This window comes from Vidua chalybeata, chromosome 19 (assembly GCF_026979565.1).
Source record: "Vidua chalybeata isolate OUT-0048 chromosome 19, bVidCha1 merged haplotype, whole genome shotgun sequence".
Lineage (NCBI taxonomy): Eukaryota > Metazoa > Chordata > Aves > Passeriformes > Viduidae > Vidua > Vidua chalybeata.
Window position 1 is genome coordinate 3,981,999 of NC_071548.1, and position 23,962 is coordinate 4,005,960.

A 23,962-nucleotide genomic window follows, 5' to 3' on the forward strand; every position below is an offset into this window, starting at 1 on the left:
ACAGTTCTACAATTGATGCTGATACTGTTACAAAAAAGCTGGTTTTTAAACTCTCTTCAGCTGAAATAGATTTGTTCAAGCAGTTCCTAGGCTGGGCTCTGAATTTATCATTATAAAAACATCACAAAAGGCTGGATTTCTGAGCATGTAACTGGCCTGATGCCTTAGGGTTCCCTTCTCCCTCAAAACATGCTTAATTTGACTAAGAACAGGATCAACACTTTATGAGGAGACAACTGCAGAAAAAAAAATACCCTTTTGCCTTCATTTTCTGTTTCTGCATTAGGGAATGGGAGGTACAGGAATAGCTTGTGCAGCCTCAGTAAGTACAACTCATAACATCATTTAAGAATCTTCCTGTATTTTCATAGATTCAATTATAAGTTACCTTTAATAAAAGTGAACTTTTAGAAACAATTTATTATTCCATTAAAAAACTGGGTTTGTATTTACCTAATTTCTCGACTGAGTAGAGCAAATGGGCATAGAGAAGTGCTGTGTTTTGTACATATTTACCACATGCACTTTTCTGTACAGCATTTCCCCTCCTTAAACAGAGCTTTCACATAAAAACTGCAGGTAAGTGGAAGAGTATGCTTAAATTTACCCTGGAAGCTATGGCAGAAATAATTATAAAAATATTAGATAATAATGTCAAGTGGGTTTGGCACCCAGTGATCTTTTAACCACAGGTTAAACACAACAGAAAATGTTATGACCTAGAAAGAGTGCTACAATACAGATAAATCAGTCACATTTGTTAGCTCTGACCTGACCTTTAACATCAATTTGAAGCTCTACTGCTACAGTACATGCTGTAAGAGCCCATGAGGGTGAGCTGAGTCATTCAGAAATAAACCATGACCAGAGCAGAGCAGCAGGACTGCCACCAGACTCCTCTGCATCAACATTTGCACTGAAGACCAAGAACAATGAAAAAAGGTAGGTTAAAACACATAGCTGACTCAATGAACTCCTGTCTGAGCTGAGCAGAAGGCAAATCAGCTGAACTTTCCTTGGCAGTTCTGTCAGGGTGTCAACAGCCTCATCAAGTCCCACACTGCTGCTACAAAGCACATATTTGCCTAAACAGAGCTGTCAAACACAGCAAACTATGTTGTGTTCTGCTCTCTGAGAAGATGCTCATGCAAGAGGGTGCCAAACATGTCTCAGTTTTTGAGGCAAGTGTATTACATTTAACATGAACAATTATCACTCAGGGCAGTGTGTTGGTGCTGGATTAAGCTCTTTTCTGACCCAGAGATGGTGTAACTGAGAGGTGTTTTAAAATCTTTTATTCCATTTTTAGTCTCATTTGAAGGGTGAGACAATACAGATGTTATAATTCACACCATCACAATCAGAAGCCAACTATTTCTTAATTACAACACACTATAAGCATTTCTTGGCCTATCAGCTTTTGCTACACCATGCCGTAGATGCCTTAAAGCCAATCATCTAGAATTACCCCTCGTGGGTCCTACTACAATACATCTTTCATGGTTCTATTTCTCCAAAATATCCAGTCTTATTTGTAAGGCCATCCTTTGAAACTTGTTTCTAGCTCCATTTCTCTCTCAACAGTGTCTCTCCTATTCCATGGCATTTCCAAGTCAGCATTTCTTATCTCGAGGTTTGCATACAGATGAATACATTCTCTACAAATTCTCTACAAATTCATTTCCCACATGTTGGTTATTTTTTCTTGCAAGGCAAAAGCCAGGAACAACCCAAGCTCTGTTTGAGTCCTGAGATCTGAACAGTGCCTTGGCTCCATATGCAGCCCCACCAAGGGCCTGTTGTTACTCACTGTGTAGGAGCAGTGCTCGTTAATGATGACTCTGTTAGAGAAGGTTTCATTGTAGGCTTCTATATGCAGAGTCCTTTCTCGCCTGTTCAGAGAGTTCTTCTGGACAAAATAAACGTAGTCCACTCCTGCAATCTGGGGAAGGGGCACAGACTCTGTTAAGGTACATGTCTTAGGTTGGAAATAGGGGTATTCTATTCCCATCAGTCAGAGGAGGATCAGTTCTCTGCTGTTCCTTGGGCAGTTTTTGCTTTATCTCTCCCACACCCAACCCTCCCTCCAGGAGATCTCTTCTGTTCATGGCCACTGAGTGTCCCTGCATGGCTGAGAAAATTCCATCATCCCATGGGGAGATGCTGCACCCAGGGGAGGAGCCAAGCATTCCTACCTGGATACAATCTGACTTTGGAACAGCACAGCAGCCTTTGCCCACTGCATTCCCAGAGGAGCAGCTTTCTGCCCCACTGCATTCCCAGAGGAGCAGCTTTCTTCCCCCCTGCATTCCCAGAGGAGCAGCTTTCTGCCCCACTGCATTCCCAGAGGAGCAGCTTTCTTCCCCACTGCATTCCCAGAGGAAGCCCAGGCCCATCTCCAGCAGCCCTGGAGCTTCAGAGGAAAACTCCAGCCTTGTCCAGGATCCTGCTCCAGCAGAAGCACAGCTGGCACTGCAGGAGGGCTGAGCCACCATGGAATGGCACTGCTGCCACCACCCTGACCCACAGGCTGCCACGGCCTGCTCTGACTCTGGCAGTAGTTTTTTTATTTGTACTATTACATTTGTATTTTTAGTTTTCCTAATAAAGAACTGTTATTCTTATTCCTGTATCTTTGCCTGAGAGCCTTATAATTTCAAAATTATAATGATTCAGAGGGAGGGTGTTTACATTTTCCATTTCAGGGGAGGCTCCTGCCTTCCTTGGCAGACACCTGTCTTGTCAAACCAGGACAGTACAGTATTCAGGTGAAGGGATATCCAGAAGTACAAACCAGGCACTTCAAAGCTCATCACCTTTTTCAGCAGCCGTGGTGCATCGATGTCCAGCTTGCAGCGCCGCTCAATCACATGGATGGCCTCATCCTCACTCTTGTACTCATTTACAGTGTCACTGGCTACAAACATGGGGATCAGAGGGCACGTAGGAAACCTCCTTTCATATGCCTGTCACGATGGAAAGAGAGCAAACAATCATCACCATTAATTCCTGAGGGTGTGGAGAGTTCCTCCAGCATTTGGAAGCTCAATGCCCTTCAGAGCTTCCATGGAAGGGGCTGAGCCTTCCTGAATCCATGTTACAGCTGAAAGAGTCACAGTGCATTCCAAACAATCCATTTATTAATGGATTCCTTGCCAGTAAGGCAGTTTTTAAACCACACAAAATAACCCATTCCTCCCCTCCCTCTGAAAAGGAAGTTATTCATTCTGTACCATGACAACCCCCTTGATAACAGGAAAATCAGACCCTCCAGTTCTAAAATACCACAAGACAAAACAATTATGTCTTGGATTAAAAAAACCCACTTACTAATTACCGGTGTTTCACCAAACTGTCTAGAGGGATTTCATACAGCTCCCCAAGGTCTAATAAAAACATTTCAAAAGCTATTTCTTAAGCTAATAGAGCTCTCAAGCTCCCTGGGCACAGAATGTTCCTAATGATTTCACTGCAGTTTATCAGTTCCCAGTTTTGTCCAACAACAGTCAGTCTAATACAATGAGCTCATTTCACACTTCTGAAAATGTAAAACTTCTTGCAACAATGCAGAACTAGCAACAGCTTTGATTTTGGCTAAAAAACATGGTCATGTAAATAACTTCATCCCTTAAATACCTGACACAGAGAAAAGATGGTATTAAATCAGACATAGACAAGAGAGTTAAGGATTTGAGGTCAGTAAAATAAGGAAGAGGAAAATGGGTGTTATCCCCACTAGCAAACTTGTTGAATTTTGATTTTAAAACCACTGTGGCTGGAGAATACAAGGCAGTTCTTTTTTTTTTTTTTCCTTTTTTTTCACAGTCTCTGATGTATCTCTGCTTCTCTTTGGCTTTTTTTTTTTTTTTTCCTCATGGGGTAGCAGTGAAGCAACTAATTCTTTAGCCTGCTTTCCATATTGTGAATTCCTTCATTTTTGCTACTATAAGAACCTCATTGGCTTTGGTGAAGAGGTAGGATTTTGCAAGATGTCCCAATGCAGAAGAAAGCTTAGATAAAGTAAATCTGAGAGAGCATCATGAAAGAAATGTTTAAAGGAGGTGAAATATCCACTCTGTCCTTTCAGATTATTTCAACTACTCTGAAAACAGCTGGGCTGCAGCACCAAGAGGGAGAGGCTGGGGAACAAAACAAGCAGCAGCTGCACAAAGTATGCAATGGTGGGGCTGGAACAGAAAAGGTCTCTTAATTCTCCCTGTAGAACAATTAAAATACTTCAGTTTATTACCAGTGTTCAAACCTAGTTTGAAGGCAGTGTTACTATGGTGACAGTGGTGTAAGGCACTAAAACAGTGTCAGCTTTTTTCCCCCGTGCATATTTTTAAACCATTTTTGCAGCATGACTGTCCCGAGTTCATCAAGCTGCTCTGTAAGGCAGCAGAAGTGCAGCCAGGGAAGGGGTCACACACACTCCCAGCTCCAGACCTCATCCGTGCACAGCTGGCTCGGTTTGACTGAAGAGCAGCAATCATTCCTGGGCTCAGAGCTGTGTGCACAACAGCAGGGACACAGCATTAGTGTTGTAACACAATAGTCAGCGCTGGGTGAGAAAATCTTTCACAGCTCCGAGACAAAGGGGGGATGGCTCCTATTAACATGGAATAAGAAGGCTTTTTTGCCCTGTTGGTATGGCAAAGAAGCTTTATTTCTTTTACAAGGCTCTTGTTCTGGACAGAAGGCTGTACATTTTAGTTGCTCATGAGTAGCTCAGCCCTCTCCCTGAAAAAGTGTCAGCATTCTTCATCAATTAATCCCTATTTTAACTGCAATGACTGTAGTTAAATGTTGTTGAAGTCAGAAAAAGAAAACATGTCTAGAAGAAGCAGAATTTAGAGGCATTTCTCGTTTTCAGATTGCTTCATTTAATACTTTTATTTTGAGGACCTTATGTTACAATTATTTTATAGACAGGAGAGCAAAGGCAGTAGATACCTAATAGGTAGGTATCTAGTGAGTATCTATTTTTTTCACTTTTTTCAAAGTCTTTTTTACCTTTGGATGACAAGTTTTCTCCATCTGAACAGCCCCCTTTATGCCAAAGCATTTGCAAGTCTCCTGCATTGCACATATTGACACTTCCCATCTTAGTCCTCCAAACACTTCATGTTTGCCCTGTGAGCATTTGCAATTCAGAGCATTACCTGCTCCTGAACTGTGAACAAAAAAATGCCCAAGAAGAATGTGTTGTTTTAAATGGCAAGATTGAATTGAATGTGTTCAATTTGGAAGAGAATGAAATTATTATCTGCCAAAAGCTGGCAAGCTGAATGCTCACAGCAAAGTACTTGAGGGTTTCCAAGAGAATAACAGCGACTCAGGATTCTTTCTCCCTGTAGAGAACATACACAGAGAAAACTGCTCATAGTCAATTTTACTGGGTTCTTAAATCAGATTTTATTTATGTCCCACTGCTAATACATCCTTGTAATGCACCATTCCTCAGCACAGCCCAGTTGGAATAAATAAAATAACCATGGCCACGTCAAAATATTCAATCTGCTTCAAGCACAGCTGTGTCTTCCACGAGGGACAAACTGCATTTTCACAGTGCAGAGTGGGCAGGAAAAAGCTGCCAAAGGCTACAGGACACTGACACATCTTTCACCATGAACCAACACAGCACAGGAGGAAAACCTGTAATTTGTGGTACAACACAGCAAGAGCCACGTGAGGCAGAGCAGCACATGCATGGCCACGACTGGAGCTATTCAAGGAGCATGAGAAAATTAAAGAAAGATCAAACACTGCTTTTATTTTCCAAGAGAACTGAAGGGATTTTGCTGCATTATTAAAGTGTTTTGAACCAGAAATTTTGTCTCAAATCCAGCTTTGCAGACAGGAAATAACTGAACTGCATGATGCAGTATTCCTCCAGCAGGCTGATAAAGCAGTTTATTATAAAATATTGCTCCTTCCTTGTATGACAGCGTTGTGGTGAAACCTGGACAGATGGGTCTCTCTTCACAAATAAAATCAGATATTCCACACCTTTGTCTCAGTGTTCCAATTTCACTATGCAGGTACAATCAAAGACAATTAGTTCCTCAAAAGAGAAGCAGCTGCAGAAAATCCTGAAGGGCTCCATGCAGGAGTGAAATGCTGGTGCTGTAGCACTAAATGCAGCCAGGAATGGTATTTCAAGGACGTGACACTGTTACTGTCACATTTAACACACAGGGTGTGTGGAGATTGACACGGAGCACAAGGCAAAAGCACAGATGTGCTCATCCCCAGAATTCTGCAGCTGCTGCTGGGCTTGATGTGAAGTCACAACACCTCTGTGGCTGAGACACCTGTGTACACATCTTACAAAAAGTGATTTTGAGCCTGCAATTCTGCAGTTCCTCAATAATGTACTTTTACATCTCCCACCAGCCTCTGGAACATTTGTGTACTCTGATCCATTAGAAGCTGCATTGTGCATCAAGAAAAACACAGTCTGGTGAAGCAGCTTGAACCACAAATTTAACTTTCTTAAAGCATGTTAACGGCAAGAGCACTGACAAGCATAATTTCAACCAAAATAGCACTGAAATAAAGCATCCTTTCCAACTGCTTCCCTTAGCAACTCATGCTCAGAGTAGAGTCAAAATAACAGGATTTATTCCACTTTTATCCTTGCTAGTATTTCAGCTGAATATGAAGACATGAAAGCAATTCAGAAGTCAGACTATTTTAAACCCATTGCAGTCATTGTTCATAGCCAAGGGAATTGTACTTACTGCACCAGCCCTTAGATTTTGGAATTCTAGTATCAGGAATAACAAGTTTCTTTCAAAATACCACCTTTAAAACAGCACTTAGGTATGAACCCCCAGCCCAGTTTTCAAAGATTTCTGCCTTTTTGCTTCTCAAACCATGCCTAAGGCTAATAAAATACCTTGATAATAAGCAAGTGCTCAGTTCCTCAGTCGGGAGAATCAGTCATTCATGCAAATAAATTACTCAGTTTCTCCGGCCAGATTAATATATTCCCAGTCTCCTGCCTTCCAGGACAGGGATTATTTAGTATTTCCATTAAATGACTCAAAACTAACTAGTACACTTTAAAAAAGAAAAAAAAATATTCCAAGCAATCTTATGCTATGCTGTTTTGGTAGGTGAATCTTCCAAATAAAAGTATTAAATTAAGCAATCTAAAATGAGAAATTCTAACCCAGTGAAATACAGAGGATTTCAATTACCATTTGGAAAATCAAGCATATTGAGTGCTTTAACAGCTTAATGGCATGAATCAAGCTGTTAAGATGTTTTATTTCTTTTTGATGCTTTCTGTCCAAAATTACTGGCTGAATAAGATTCCAATAGCAGCACCACATTCTCCAAGGGCACCTCAAGAGAACCCACAAACAGATTCATCCTGGCAGTCCAATCTCATCTGCAGCACTCAGTGCTAACTTCAATTCCTGCCTGCAGAGCCTGACCATGGGTGGGTACCAATGTGCAAGTGCGTACCAAAGTTCACTGTGCTCCCCTATCCACTTCCAGCGTGGGGGATTTCTGCATTATTCATAAAGACAAGAAAAAAGAAGGGTCACTCAAGCAGGATGCTGCCCTGGCTCCACAGGCTGCATTCCAGGAGCCTGATCATTCCTGCAGAGCACTGTATCCCTTCCTCCCCTTGCATTAGAGCACTGCAGATCAATAGGAAAAGCAGTGACCCATGGCAGGGCAACCAAGAGGTGTCAAATTCTTGGCAGCTGAACTTGAAAAGAAACAATTCTGGATTGTTTCTGGAACTCTCACAGATCAGCAAATAACTTTTCATGCCCTGTGTTCTGCTGTTCAGAGGCTCTCTATCACTCCCTTCACAATCCATACATATGTATAAAAATCATGACACTTGTTCAAAGCAATATAAAAATCGTGAGACTTGAACAAAGCAGTGTGATCTCAGTGCCAGTGGCTCTGAGGGATGTCAGCTCACATGGCAATGATCAGCTCGGGGGCGTGCATGCAAGAGAGCAGATGGTTACAGTGGATACACCTCAAAGAGCTCCAGAAATAGGGTTTTGGTAAGGTAACACTCCCAGGCACCAGGAAGAGGGAACGTGAAGCAAACTGCACGTTGGGGAAGCACAAACATCTTTAACACACAGGTAGTCAGCTCTCTGGGAAGAGCCTCCTCTGTAAGGCCAGCTCTGCAAGGACAAGTCCTCCAAGGACAGGTTCAGGGTCCCAGGCAGGCCCTGCTCCAGCAGCACAGCTCCCCTTGGCTTTGTGCAGTGACCTTTCCCTCAGAGCAGCTCTCCACAGCAGCTCTTGCTCAGGAGGCTTAAGTGGTTTTTCTCTCCGTTGTGTTTTCACCTCATTAAACGTTCTCATTTACAGAGAGAGGAGTTGTTTTCTTATTGCTGGGAAACAAAGGCTGCTTGGCAGGCACTCAGTTCTAGAACTCTCTCTGGAAAAGATGGAGAAGGCTTTAGTTACACAGGCTACAGCTGGGACTTGTGGGGACTACAGACAACCCAGCAGGGTCAGGCCTGTCAGAGAATGGCTGGGTATCATCTAAACAAAAATTTCCTTTATGTACCATTTCTGGTCCTCAACAAATCTGAGGTCGTTTAACAGTCCTTTGACTTCTCTGTAAATCTTACCACAGTCTATGTCATCAAGATCTGACTAGCCAGAGTGTAAAGAACACTATGACTTATTTAATGGGAAAAAAAAAAAGTTTAAGCCTTCCATTACAATTTCTACTTTTAAAAAGTGTTTAAAAGTGTTCAAATAGAACTAGAACAAATACACTATAGCTTTTCCAGAAAGACTCACCAATGGTGAACCTGCTGGCAATCAGAGCAAAATCAACAAACAAAATGTTTGCTTAACAATTTATCACTGAACTGGAGTAAGCAATTAGAAAGTACATCAGGAAATACGTCATGTGGAAGCAATTTGAATTAAAAATTATAACTCTTCACCTGAAGGAGAGCTACTGCAGAGATTTTAAGAATTAAGACAGATGAAGCAGGCAGCAAGCATTCATTAAAAAGGAAGGCTCTGTTCCATCTTGATTTGTTAAAAGAGAAACTAAATCACAATGCCCCACATTCAAATATACCTTTGTTTAAATACTTTCATTTTGCAACAGGAAGAAGCTCTTCCACTCCATGCAGAGCACAATTCCACAGAAGAGAGGAAAATCCTGCCTTTCCAAGCAGAGCTGTACTTGGGCAGGGTGTGAAGAGCAGAGAGCTGGATCCATCTGAGAGCTGTGCGAGCAGCTCTGAGGGTACGGCTGCTCCGTGTGCATTCCAAAGGATTCCCAAAATGAGAGCTGACATTCTCCTGGCAAATGAGAGTGGACCCTTACTCTAAGCTACAGGGGAAAAAAAGTTGCACAGTTCTCCTTTCTCCCCATCACACCTTCCCACAACTGCATCCTGACCTTATTTTGCTTTGTCCCTCCATTACAGTCCAAAAAAGCATTTTACCCTGGAATGGCACGAGTCATTCAAAAACACAATAGATTGTCTTCACCCTCTGTTCTGGTACAATGAAATTTGGCCGTCTCAGTATTAACGATGGCTATTAAGTGTATCCAAGATAAAATAAATAACCCTTCTGTAAGTTACACCGAAAAATCAATAGGACAAGTCAATATTGGTAAGACAAACATTCTGCTCCATTTTAGAGGCTAAAGAGTTCCTGTTTACTACAAAAGTGTAAGAAGTGACCTAGAACTTTCTAATTAAATGATCTTTAGTGCATTAAGAGTGTAAGTTTACAGCATTGTTCATATCTAGCTTTCCAAAGAAAAGCATTCCCAAATAATTACCTCAAATGGCCCAGCTCTTTCTGCTTTGCAGAAGTACACTCCCACCTTAAGGTTCAGAAACAATGGAGTTAATCTAAAATTTTCATAAAGGAGGCTGTAAAAGTTTTATATAATCATGCATCAAATCCTTGGACTACAATTACAATGGCTTTTTTCTTTTTGAAGTTCTGAGGTTTGTCTTTTTTTCTTTTAATAGACCACACAAACACACTATTATACAAATCAGACAAGTACTAACAAGAATCTACTTTGCACAGATGTTGTTCATGAGTTGTAATTGAAGGCTAATTATTTCTCAAACAGCAAGAGAAGCAATCTTGAAAAACAACCTTGGATGTTCTCCAAGGCAGAGATCAGAGCTTTCAGGTTGAGTATCTGGAAAGAAAAATTGTCAGCAGTTCAAAAACTTACTGCAGCATGATATTCAGATTCTTCAAATGCTGTATTTATAATACTGCACTGAAGCGGTGCTCAAATTTACAGCCCAATCTACATCTCTTCTCAGAAGATCCAGGAGAGACTTCCCACACTGAATGAGTCCTGACCTCCCAGACGTTACAGAGCCCTGCACAGTCTCTAGGCTCTCCCTGGGCTTCCAACACCCACAGATGTTAAATAACCTGTGCTCTAAGCTGTCCTTACACCCAACAAACAGTGCAGGTCACAGCATAAACCTTTTCATTAACACCGCTAGGGCTTCCCTGGGACTTGTTCAACCATGAAGTGCTACAAGGTTCTTTTTAGTATCCTTGTCTCAAGAAAGCATCTGAAAGCATAACTGGCTTCGCAGCCAGCAAATTGAGCTTTCTCAGCTCACCTCTCCTTCTGTGGAATGGAAACGAAATTCCTGAGAAATTCTCCATGAAAGCAGGAGTTGAGGAAAATGAGATGAATAAGAAAACATTTCTTTTCCTGGCATTTACCAAAGCCATTAATTCTTGCCCTCAACAGCTCCTCTGTCACTCAGGAGTCCTGCGTGGAAAAAAAGGTTTTATTAAGTGTACAGAAAAGCATAATCTCTACTTGTCCTTGTCTTCTCTTGGTGTCTATACTTGTTTAAGAGGTTCTCTTGATTTAGTCAGGTTTCACTGGAAAGGATTTCAGGCTCTACACTGCTATGAACAACCCACTTGTGCCTTGTGAATGTCCATAAAGAAAGAGAAAGAAAGGATGAGCAGATTTATTCTAACACATTTAAATTCACCCCTAGCTTAACTATATAAAGCCTCAGATTTTATTACTTCCTATAAAAAGAAGAGGGCAAGACTGCTCTGTCCATTTTTACATTTAGCTGTACTAGAAGCCCACAGTACTTTCAAGTTAAGTAAATACCCAAGTTTCTTGGACATTTCAAATACCCAAGTTTCTTGGACATTTCAAATACCTGTTAAAATGATCTTGTCTTCAGTGGATGTCACCACTGAACAAACAATATCTATTTGTTCTACCAAACAGGTTAACAGCCCTACCCACATGCCAAGCAGGCAATTTGCTGCTCAAATCCTAGAAAAACACAGTAAGAAATCTCTCAGCTTCACATCCATTCTGCAAATTCCTGAAAACAATGAGGACATTGCCCATAACCACTACAAAATAACCCAGTATACAGACTAAACTCAAATTCAATAACTGCTTTGAGATCTTGTATGAAGGGCTTTGATTCAGTAAATTAAAAATCTCTATGGAGACAGGAAGCAGCACAGAGGTTCTCCTCGTGCTTTGGCTCCACTAACTTACTCTGAGGCCATAAAAATGTATAGACAATTTTTTATTGGTTCCTGGCTTCAAACAGCCATTACCACCACTCATCCAGAACACCAGGGATGTGCATGGGGAAGCAAAGCAACCTTTCAGAACAGAGCCAGAACGAGCTTTATCTCCGCACAGCTCTGCAGACACAATCCAGGCTACTTCACACACTATTTAATCTCTTCCAAGTCTTCTGCAGTGCAAAAGGAACAGCTTCATGTTAAATTTCAGGCATAACCAGAGCTGATACACACAGCCAATAACAAAAATCATTAAATACCACTGAAATGGTGTTATAAAGGAAACTGCAGCTCACAGAGTGCTGCTTACACATCACACACCACCTTGGATTTCTGATAGCAGCATCTTTCACGTGTTAAACTGCTACAAAGCACTTCCAAGTGAAAGCAACTGCACCAACACACAAATACAGGCATTTCTGTTCCTCTCTGTGGTTCAGGCAGCATTTCCATGGTTACAGTGTTGATCAGTTATTGGCTTTAATTACATTCCAAATCCAGACCAAATGCATAGCTTGGCATTTTAAACAGCCTTACAGGCAACCCTGCAGGCCAGTTCTTGTAAGCTGGCTTTGAGTCCCGTGAGGTGGAATGCACTTGGAATCATAAACTCATTCTGGTTGGAAAAGACTTGAAGACCATTGAGTGCAACCATTAACCCAGCACTGCCCAGTCCACCCCTGAAAATACCACACTGCTCATTACATGCTCCAGGTCATTGCAAAATGTCACTGAAACTGGACAGATCTCCAAGGAAACTCAGCACAGCATCCACACCATCTTCCCAAAATTTGGTACCCATTTTAGTTTGTCTTGCTTGTGTTTAAACTTCTTTCCTTTGAGGTCATCACACAGAGAAAGCATCAGGAAACCAAAACATTGTTATGTTTATACTGAAACCAAAACATTCTTACTGCATAAAATATGACCCCAGACCACGAGGACTCTGGGACATTATCTCAATTGTCAATCACAGGACACTGCAACAAATTCACCTCTGGTAGCTGTTGCACAGAATGTTTTGGAGAAATTCAGGCTAAGAATCAACTGGATAGGATTATGCATATTAGTATCACTTTCAGGAACAGGATTTAGAACTGATTTTCTATGCTGTGAAGTTACAGCAGACATCAAACCCTGCCTACTATCAAAAAGATAGTAACAATTTCAGGGGGAAAACAGCACATTTTCTCGTAGTGATTTTAAAATTTACACACATTTCAGAGTTTTAGATTACATTCTCTGCAAAGTAAATGTGAAGCAAAGAAGTGCTTGTTTTTCTATCAGCACACACACCAGAAATCAAAAGGATTTCAGAGGCAGCTTATTGAAAGAATGCTCCATTTAGACAGCACCTGTAACTAAATATCAGTAAAACTCTCAGATAATCCAAGGAAATACTTGATAATATATGTTCATTAAGCATTCTTGACAAATCTGAGTTATACTATAAAAAGCATAGATTCACTTAAGACTGCCTAAAACCAAAAGCAAGGGAGGGGATAGAAGCAAAGGCAAAAAGCAGGAGCAAAAAATGGAGTTTCTGGGGGACAGGAAGGTCTGCAGCAAACTTCCTCTGTATGGCAGCATAAATGTGTTGGCTACAGAGCTAAGGAATCTCAGCCTTGGTGTTCAGGGTTTTCAAGCATGCCTAAAGTTACTTTAATATTTCATTAAAATCATTAAGGCCTTATAAATAAAGCAGGAGATTTAGAACAGGTTCTGTTCTAGGTAAGTGGAATTTTACTGGTAGTTCACTGTTGAGTTGTTCCACTGCGGTCACCAACTTAGCAGAGCAAGCAAAGAGCCTCTTTCTGCACCAGAAAGAAACAGCCAGACACAGAAACCTCAGTTCTCATCAGGGCTGGGACCAGTAAAGCCACCCATGCAGGCTCTTTCTACTCTATCCCCCTCAGTGCTCCCTTCCCATTCAACATCTGGGCATTTTCATTTCAGAAAAGTGCTCAGAGAAGTTTTACCAGCAAAACTACAGGGGCCTCATGTTGCATGGAATGACACTGGGAGGGAAATGGCTCATAACTACTTGAAAACCACTCTGCTATACACAGAGATTCCGTCTTCTTCCAGATAAAAATGAGATCTTTGATGATTTAATGCAATTTTATTCAAAGTTTTGATGGCAAAAGGTACACCAATTCAGCAGGTAGAACAAACTGAGGATAAAGGATGCAAAAGAATGTGAAGACAAGGGTTAACATTCTATCTGTATCTTCTATCTGTAAAAGATGATCTTCAATAACCACAGACATGCCTCAACATGACTTTAATTTGAAGAGTGATTACTTTAAAACAGATCTGAGTCATCTGTGGTTTGCTTAAATAAATTTGCACAGGTGGAATTGTGTAATAATTGATTCTTGTATGGGAACCTCATGTCCATCTTCAGAAGACACCTTAATATGAGGGCAGGACAGAAGAGAAAGTGGACCTGTGTAGGAATTAGAGTTACACCTGCTTTGCCTTCCAGGCACACACAAGAGAATCCTTCATTCCCCTCCTCCCTTTGGGAAGTCCAGAGAGCCCAAAGTGCCCAAGTGTCACTCCACTGAAGAGTGAGCAAGACAAACTTCAACTGCAGCCTCTGAACAATCTTGAAACACAAACCTCTAAAATGAGAAGCTGGAATTGAGAAGTCAGGCAAGTACCACTCCTTCCTCAAGAAAAACAAAAGGTTAAGGATAGAAAGCCCAACAACCACACTGAATGCAAATAAAATAATTTTAATCTTCCTTTCCTTTGGAGTAAGCTGGGAAAGCCTGACCATTCAGGTTAGGCTGGCTTATGACTGAGAGGCCAAGATCAAATTGCTGGTTAGAAAACAACTGACATTGCTCTGGTCTAGACTGAAGGTGGAACACCGAGGACACACTTCACAGCCGTGCTGCTTCAAGTTGCTCTTCAATGTACACAGATCTTACCTGGCCTCGTGGGGGCAACAGCAGTCCCAGATGGACTTGCAATGTCACTGTAACTTGTTTGTATCAAATGCATTTGCAACACTATCGTCTATTCGGAGAGAAATGCCTTCCCTGCCCTTGTTCCAAGCAAGACAGATGGAAATCAGTCTGGCCCAGAAGCCACGTAGCTCCGGGCACAACACTTTGTCTGACAGAATGTGCCCTGCAATTAAAGTCAACTTCAGTAGTTCCTCCGAGAGGAAACTTGGCTTCTGACCCCAACTGCACAGGACACGACTGCTTTGGCTCAAGGTTAAAGTACTCCGGAGAAGAGGCTGACCTCCAAAAGAGCATCACAGCAGAGGCTGGCGACAGGCCAGGAAAGCTTAAATGCCTGGAGACCGACATGTGATTACTGAGGAATGTGAGCTATTCCCAAGCACTTCCTAATTCTCTGCAACACTGGCAATACGCAGCCCTTTACATAACACAGGAACATACCTTCCTGTGAATTTTTTAAGAGACACACATAAAAAAACCTGTAAACCATTAAGCTTGTCCTACCGTTTCTTCTAATTACCATTCCTTGTCCTACATCAGCTGAACAATCACAAGCACACTCTGTGTTGCCAACAGGCATTTCACAGGCACGGGGTATTGTCACACTGAAAGCAGAATTTGGTGCTTGGCTTCCTCTTTCCTTTTCCAGTTCACCAAATTGTGTGTCTGGCTCCTCCGCAGTCAGTTTTTTAAAATTCAGCTGCAATCTCGCTGTGTCCACTGAGGATCTATTTTTAGAACAGTCAAATATTCCTTGCTGCTCTATTGTACCACACTTAAGCCTCACGTTTATGAGTCCTATAATTAGTATTCATCACTTGTTTGGTCTTAGAATCACAGACACTTTCAATAAGAAGGTCTGTTACAACGTGTTTAACATCTGGAATATGTTAAGCTATTTTAAATAAAATTATTACTATGCAGACAAAAATCTAATTTATGAGTGGAGGAGGACAGGATGACTACAGCACTGCTACAGTGTGGGCACAGAATTCCTCATTAAACCATTGCCTGAGAGGTTAAAGACTTGTACTAGCACAAGGAAAAAAGTCTCCAGACTTTCCCCCCCGCTCCATGAAGGTTCAGTGGAACAGGTTTGACTTCATTGTCTCAGACTTCACCCACCAGGTTTTCATTTGGCCCAGAGGCAATTTCCCTCTTCCAAGACTGTCAGTACAGTGAGCTTTAGCAGAAGAACACAAAATTCAAGATAAATAGCAAGGCCTTTGGTTTGGCTTTTGGACCAGCAAAATATCAACTGCCAGGGAGAGAGCAGCCATATTATGTTAAGCAAACCAATTAATAAGTTTTAAGTACATCATATTAAGTCTTGACCACTCACTAATGCCAACGGAATGTCACGAAAAAGCAGCATGATAGGGTCTGGAGCCTGCAAACTATTTATCTCAAGCTAGGAAGTGCAACAAAAAAATACCTTACATTCATGTCTGATGTACCAGGAGACCCTCAAAAGGTAAAAAACTGATGATGGAAAACCAAGAGTACAGAGCAGCAATTCCTCATGTGAAATCATAAACCACTGAACTAAGAGCAGCACCATGAAAATGAGTCACTGAAGACCTGAGGGAGGGCAGGCAGCACAGAGAGCCTGGGCCAGGCTGTGCTGCCTCTGCTGACACAAGGAGCAGGAGGTGTGAGCTGAGCAAGCTCTGCCAGGCTCGAGGGAAAGGATCCATCTCTTCACAGAGCGTGTCATGAAGCACCAGCTCCTGCTGGAGGGTGTCACCACAGAGTTCACTGGGCTCCAAAAAGGATTGGGAGCACAAGAAATCAAGCACATGAGATGTTATTCCTGACAACGGCACATTCTGGACCAGAAGGGCTGTCAAGACACATTGCTGGAGGATGAGAGAGTATCCTAAGAGAGTGTTACCATATGTTTATCTCATTCCTATCCTCTCCCCTGGAGGCAGAAACTGCCCTTGGCCATGCCTGAAAGGCAGCACTATCTAGAGAGGCCTCATGGTGCAATCCAGTTCTGTGCTTCTCATTAAGAGACAGAATAAAAATCCTAATTTATTGTCCAGATCTCGATAACCAGGTAATACCAGTGCAAGATCCATCACTGGCATGGTACAGCTTCTGCACCCCTGCATCTGCTCCCCAGTAAAACACAGACAGAAAACACCTCCTAGCTTCAAAAGATAAGCCAATAATAATAAAAAAGCAGTCAAGAGTCACTTGATTCTTTTTTTATGAAAAGAAATTAAAACTCAGATTATAGACAATCACTTCTTTGTTCTTCACCCTCCTTTACAGCAGAGAAAGGCAAACAAAAGCATGAATCAGTTTAGTCAACACAGAACAAACAAGTTCAAGTGAAATTGCTTTAAATCCTGTTCATTACAACTTCAGTGGCTGCACCATGCACACCATGAAACACTTCAGTAGAAATAAGTAATTTCATAGTGCCTTGAATTCAGTAATGAAGAACTTATCTACAAGCCAATGAATTGCACAGCAAAGAGAGTTTTGCAAATTATACAGTATAATTTACACACTGAATGAAATAACCTGAAAAAAACCATCCTCTGGAAAGGCTTCTGCTGCCTGGTATGCCTGAACAGGACTGAATGTCTGTGACATTTGAATTTTACACTAAATGAGGGGACACAATGCACACAAGAAAGGAAGTGCTCTCATCAGGAAGCTGCTCCCTTCTGCTGTGGCATAAACAACTCTAAATGGCACGTTGCCACCCTGACCATCACCAGGGAAATAATCATTTTCACAAAATGAGATCTATTATTGCCACATCACGATATGATCTAATACTACAGCAGCAGTAGGCACAGCAGAAAGTTATCAGACAGGCTGAGATGGCGAGGTTTGCAGTGCAGCTTTCAACTCCTGCACAAATTGATCTGCATATATTCCAAAAAGCATCCGTACTCAAATTATGAGAGCATAAATACCAACAAAATGAAAACAGTTGTAATTATCCAGTAATCCATAACCCCACTGATTTAGATATTTAAATTCATCAATCTGACCATAACAAAACCTTGAAACAGTAATTTAAGAGAGCCCAAACATGTATAATTAAGAATTAAAACAGTTTAAATAAAAGTTCATTTTTAATGCAAAAGAGTAGCTTCTCTTTGCTCCCTCCCACAATCCCTCTGCTGTTGCCAGAGTTAAAGGCGATATTTTTCTTTTCAAATCTGCATATATATAGATTCCAAAATTTATTATAATAAAGCAAAACCCAAGAGAAGTCCAAGATAGAAAATGCTCAGACATGAAGTTTTATACATGAATACAAAGCAAGACAAGCAGCCAGTCCATTCACATGTAATTGTTCCAGCATACAACATAGAATTTTTTAATTTTCATTATTCTGAAGCAAGGATAGAGCCCCCTTTATGCCAAAGCAACTCACAGACTCCACAACTCCAAACCATTAACTGCAATTTGCAAGTACTTTGCCCTGCTAAATAATACCTGAAGACTGCTGAATCAGGTTTCTAATGGCCCCTTCATTTAGCGTTACAGTAAGCAGCTTCTGCATTTTCCAAACTGCAGATCCCTAATTATTTCCCAACGGAATCGAGGGCTCCCAGAGTGCAGCCCTAGTGACAGATGCCCTGCTGACTCCTCTTTCTTGCAGCCAGCTGCCAGCAGCTCACCCACAGCACGGGGGGGGCGAGCACCTGCTCCCACAGGGGTGCTCAGCAGCCTTAAGGGAGCCCAGTGAGGAAATGGGGTTGACAAGGAATTTATCTTCCTTTCTTCCATGACAGCTCTGGCCCAGCCTGTGTCCCTAGGCTGGCTTGCTGATCAACTGTGCAAGAAAGCAAGAGCAGCAGCCTGGTGCATCAGCTCAGCTACAATGGGAAAACACATATTGGTGATATTTCTCTGACCCTTAGAAGACAGAGGTCATGAACCACAAGCTGAAAAACTTTGTGGACTGGGCTAAAATCAGCATGACTTGAGCAAAAGCTGTGCAGAGAAAAGCCCAGAACTTGAGAGCTGATGTCAAATTGCGATGGCTCACTGCTGGCTTGTGCTCTTTTGGCAGTGCTGCTCCACGCTGCAGTGGAGCCCAGAGGATGCCAGGCTGTCCTCCCAGCTATGCTGCCACCAGGGTCCTTGGCAGGGCTCTGATCTCAGACCCCACTGACTGACTGCTGGTGGCTGAAAGCAGCTGCAGTTTGACTGTGAGAAAGTCAAATTATTAAACTACCTGTAACAGCCCTTACTTAACATTTTACGTGAGCTGCTAACATAACTCTATCACAAAAATGAAATAAAGTGTTAAATAATTTAGCTTAGCATGCTAGTTCTTCATTTAGAATACATGCACAGTATTTTTAAACTACATGAAAAAACTGGAAGACAAATTCACTTGGGAGAAAAGGAAATAGACCATTTAAGACCAACCTGTAATTAATTTCAACTTGAGCTAATTAACAGCTTTCCTTGCATATTCTCGGAAGATTCATTTTACATTCAGAATGCAACAGCTTAAAAATTCCATCACTGGCCTCCCTCCAGGAACATACTGACTCCAAATGAAGTTCAAAGCAAAAGCAATCCTGGTTACAGCAAATACCCCCTCAATTCTGGGTTCCAGATTCTGGACTCTGACTGACAGTGATTTATGGGATTTCAAGCAATATGAAAAAACCTCATTCTGATGTCTAAGCAACCTCTGGCTTCTCACTGGATATGTTTTCTTAATCAATCCCATAAAAATTCACCTTATCTCTTTCCCACAAGGTTTTGAAGGCTTTTACACATGCTTCTTACTGCCTAACCACACATTAGACCATGAGCATGAAGTTATTATACCTTCTCCAGACTGTAACTGTAGAACCCCGAGTGTCCAGGACTCTGCAGGATGTGTAACCAGGTCTTTTCTGCCAGATTCCCACATATTTAAGAGTTTTAACTCAAAGGCAACATCACTTGGCTGGATCAACAGATCCTGGAGCAGCACTTCACAGCAGAGCTAAAACACCTACCTGCAAGGGTGAAAAGCTTGGAGTGCTGTCAGAACAAAACACAAGAACTGTTTTGATACATATTTTCCTTCCTCTGACACCTTTCAGAGTGTGACAGTAGCCGTGGCTTAGCTTTTAAAGTGTAAAGGACTTGTTAAAAACTGACTCAAAGCATTTGGTGAACAAGAGAACTGCAGCTGTCAGCTACAGTCAGGTCATGTGTTTGCCCAAAAACACCCCCCAAAAAAACCCCAAAAACAAAACAAAAAAAAAACAAAAAACCAGGAAACCAAGCATGGAAGTAGCTAAGCAGGTCACAAAATAACACAGAATAACACATAAATTGCACTGTTAGCAGGCTGCTAAGTCAATATTTTTCCATAGTGCTTAAGTGAACTCTCCCATTTGTTACCCACAGCTCATTCCAAACAAGTGGCCAAATAATCATTTCTCCTTACACCGTGTCTAACACAGGAATCACCACCATCATCAGCCAGCAGTGAAACTGCAGGCATTTAACATAGATTTAGAAATTCTACACAAGGCTCTGCTCCACCACAGCTTTACCAACACATTTCCAACAGCAAATAAGGCTGAGTTTTCAACAAAGACAGGAAGCAAAGCAGATGAGACTCAGGGAGTTCTACAGCAGAAGGGAAAACAGTTCACAGGTTTTGGGAGCAAACACTCACGTTTATTCCCTTCCCCAGGATTTAAGTATCCAGGACAAATTCTCAGCGAAGTACACTGCACCAGGGGGATAAAATACTCCTCTATATATTTAAAGCTGACTTTGTGCTTTCAAAAGCACTTGCAGAAGAGCTTCCTTTTCCTCACCAGCCTCTCAACCCCTCTTCACATGATGTGTGAAATGCATTTTTTCCGGGAAAACAGAATGAGATTGGAAGGAATAAAAATAGCAAGTATTTATGGGCAGGTGTGGCACTTAGCGTGATACAGTTTGAATTTTTTTTTAATGACTTTTTAAAGTAATAACTTTTATAGTGAAATAATAACGTACTGCTGATCAGGAAGCTCATTATTACCTAGATCAAGAGATTATATGTTGATTTGTCAACCTGGAAAAACAGATAATTTTTTTCTAATCTACTCTTATCACTGAAGTGTATTTATCCCATTTACAATCTTACTACTTACCTGTAATTTAGGGATACTTTAACTCATGAGATACACCTTAAGAACTATTTTTTAGATCTATAAAGCCAAAGAGAGTCACCCTGATGTCCAAAAGCAGCAAATGTGAACCATTAAAATGATAATATAATCAGAGGCACTACACATTATACTTAATAGGAAAGATTCATGCTTGAGATAGTTCAGATATTCCATCAGAACAGTGGAAAAATGAGAGATCGATTTTTAAAAATTCACATTATTTCTGAAACTAAGTAATTTTGACTGTAAATAGGACATTTTCTAAATGGGCTGAAGAGCAATACATTTTCCACAGAGCTTTCAGAAACTTAAAAAGAAAAATCCCGCTGGTCAATGGTTCAATCCAATCTGTGCTTTTTCAAACATCTTATTTATTTTCCATTTGCATAAATTCCACCCTTGAAATGCCATTGCAAGTGATTATTCGTTATTTAAATTTACTTTGGAAATTAAACTCAAGGGGAATTATCTAAAGTATGTCAGACTGAAAATGAGCTGCAAATCTCCAAAGTTAATTTTAGCCTCATGTGTGTTAAGGAAGATTCAAGTTCTTAACTGCCTTTTAATATTAAGAACTACTTATTCAGCAAAGTCCCTGTATTACTTTAAATGTAAACCTCTTTAAGCTAATATATAAAAAATTGAATCTGTAATCTTTAGAAGTTTTATAAAAGCAGCTTCTCAGTTTTTCTCCAGTATATTTAACCTTGGTAACTTGACAAGTGAGTCTAAGTAAACAGCCATTTTTCCACATTTCAGCTGCTTCTAGCATTACGTAAACTCTGAACAGGAGGAGAAGCAAAATTCTATTCAGTCTCCTGAACAGCTGTGCAAGCTGCTGCTCTGGGTGCTTTTTTAAATACATATCCACTAACACAGAGATTCCAATAAGTTAATTATGACAGATATTCCACAGAGAAATCATTATTTCAGCTTTGGAAACTATTTGGTGAAATCATCTGGCCTGGGTTAGGCGTGTCAGACTAAAGTGTGGTAATTTCTAGCCTATGATTCTAGAATCTTTTCAAGTTCAGGAAATAGTTTCATTAAAAGATTTGCATCTTAAGCATTATCTGGAGCCACACAACCTGCCAGCAGAAGGAAATCTTCAAGGGAAGTAGCTTATATTAGATTTTACACAGCTAGACTTTAATGATGAGGGAAGGTAGGAAGCTTTGAAGCAATGGATGTCCCAACTCTCTCAGAGCCTCAGCTCCTCACCAGTCCCCAGCTGGGATCATGCCTTAAGGATATTGTCATAGAGATATATTAGGGCTCAACACATGAGTTTTAGATTTCAGTGGAGGAAGCATATCAGAGAAACTTATTTTCAACATCAATTTAACTCAGGAAAAGAATTTTGACTCTTGTCTGTTTTAGAAGTCTTTATATCATAATTGCCTGCAAAACACTTTTGTTTTGACAATCATGGCTTAGATCAAAGTGGAATTAAATTCAGTTTTTTATCTTAATATAGAGCTGAAGTCACCCTTAGCAGAGAACAAAGTTCCCTGGGAACACACTAGAGCTGCATGAATGGAATGCTGATTGTGCTCCATTCTCCCTCAAGTACCTCTTGGAAACCCAGGAAGGGGAAAGTGGGCAAATCGGAAATTTGCACTATAAATGACCCACTCTGCAAGTGGCATTCTCTCAGTGGCTTCCAGAACAGAAGAATTAATGCTGATTTCTCTGTCTGAAAGCTAGATATTAGTTTGGCTTAATGAGTTCCAATTTGCAATTGCAACATGTATCATCCAGGGAATCTTCCCAGTGCACATGGGTTTCATTGACACTGGTGAACTTCATTACTGCTCCAGAGAAAGAATTACCTCTGGAGCTCCACAGAATGCCCAGGGAAGGGAGGACAACTGGCCAAATAAAATTTTTAGAAGTACTCATCACCTGAACACAAAGATGAGATCTCACACAAGAGACAGGCTAAAACAGTGATTTTTGTTAAGACAATTCAGCTGCCACACTGACCAAAGTTTTCTCCAGAGATATTTTTCTGACAGATGAGTATCTCTCGGTGTGGGTTTAAACCTCTGCTTGAGGACACATTCTCTCAAGGGCTGGGTGCAAATAAAAGAGAGGGGCAAAGGAAAATCAAACACAATACATAAGTCATTTCTTGGGTGCTTTAAATCCAAGCCTGGTGTATGCCAGGCTGTTCCTCGTTTCAGAAGAGCTGCTGGCACTGTTAAAATAACATTACAGCACTTTTTTTTTTTTGTTGAGAATATGCAAGGTAGTGCTTCCACTTTAGCGAGCACAGAATTTGACACAAGTATTGCTCCCAGAAACACTTCATGAACTTATGCAATCACTGTTCAACCAAGAGGAAACAGTAACAAAAAGCATCAAGCTTGCATATACTGTTTATACTCCTCACAGAATTTGACTCATGGACTCCTCCACACACTCCAGAAAATTCTGATGGACCACCAGCAGGAATTTTACAAGTATTAAAAATCAGTAACAGCAGCAACATGGCAGGGGGAGGATGTTCATCCAGCACTCACATTCTGAACAAGTGATAACCCACTGTTCTGACACAGACTAAATAAATCAGATGTATGATTGCTCAGCTAAACTTCCAGTCCCTGAAAGGATCCCGTTTGGCTGATTCTTTTTATAAGCATTCTTCACCTCTTAATTCACTTTTAATTTTTAACTATTATTTCATCCTAGTTGCATACCTACTGTAGCCTCTTGCTTTCTAAAGAAAAGCTTTAATGTAAGGGAAGACTTTATATTTATTAAATATTATTCTTCAGATATTATCCCCAAGACACAGAACAGTTTGAGAACTCTCAGTTAATACTAATAGTCAGAAGTGTTTCTAATTACACCCAGCAAAGCATTGTGGACAATTCTGATATCAGCATTTTGACTCAGAATATACTTAAAGAAATAACTCAGGAAGAATTTTTGCCTTCAATTCAGTAGCAAGGTAAAGACTCATCAGTTTAGCAAACAGCCAGGGAATTTAAGAAACTAATTTTGGCTGCTTGATCTAAGAAGCAGTACAACTTCACTGAAGGCTTAAGTTACAGACACCATCAAATTCCACTGAGGGACCACCTGAAGCCCAGCTGTCAGTGCTACTGAAGTCATAAAAGACCTTACACATATCACAGTTGGCTTCTTCACTGCTCAGCAAAATAACAACTCTGCCTTGAAGTGTCTGCAAGAGCAGGACCTACATGTGTAACACTGGAGGCAGCCTTAGGAATAAGATAAAAAGATATGCAAGTATTCCCTGTA

At 41.0% G+C, this 23,962-nt stretch overlaps 1 protein-coding gene across 1 annotated transcript in view; it reads right to left on the reverse strand.

Annotated features, from left to right (window-relative positions):
- The window catches only part of SEC14L1 (SEC14 like lipid binding 1), a 42,908-nt gene that overhangs the window by 16,002 nt on the left and 2,944 nt on the right, over nt 1-23,962 (reverse strand). Inside the window, exons 3-4 of the mRNA XM_053960345.1 lie at nt 2,817-2,966; nt 1,811-1,942 (exon numbers count right to left, since the gene is read on the reverse strand). Coding sequence (XP_053816320.1) covers nt 1,811-1,942; nt 2,817-2,966 — 282 coding nt within the window. The remainder of the gene's footprint in view (nt 1-1,810; nt 1,943-2,816; nt 2,967-23,962) is intronic.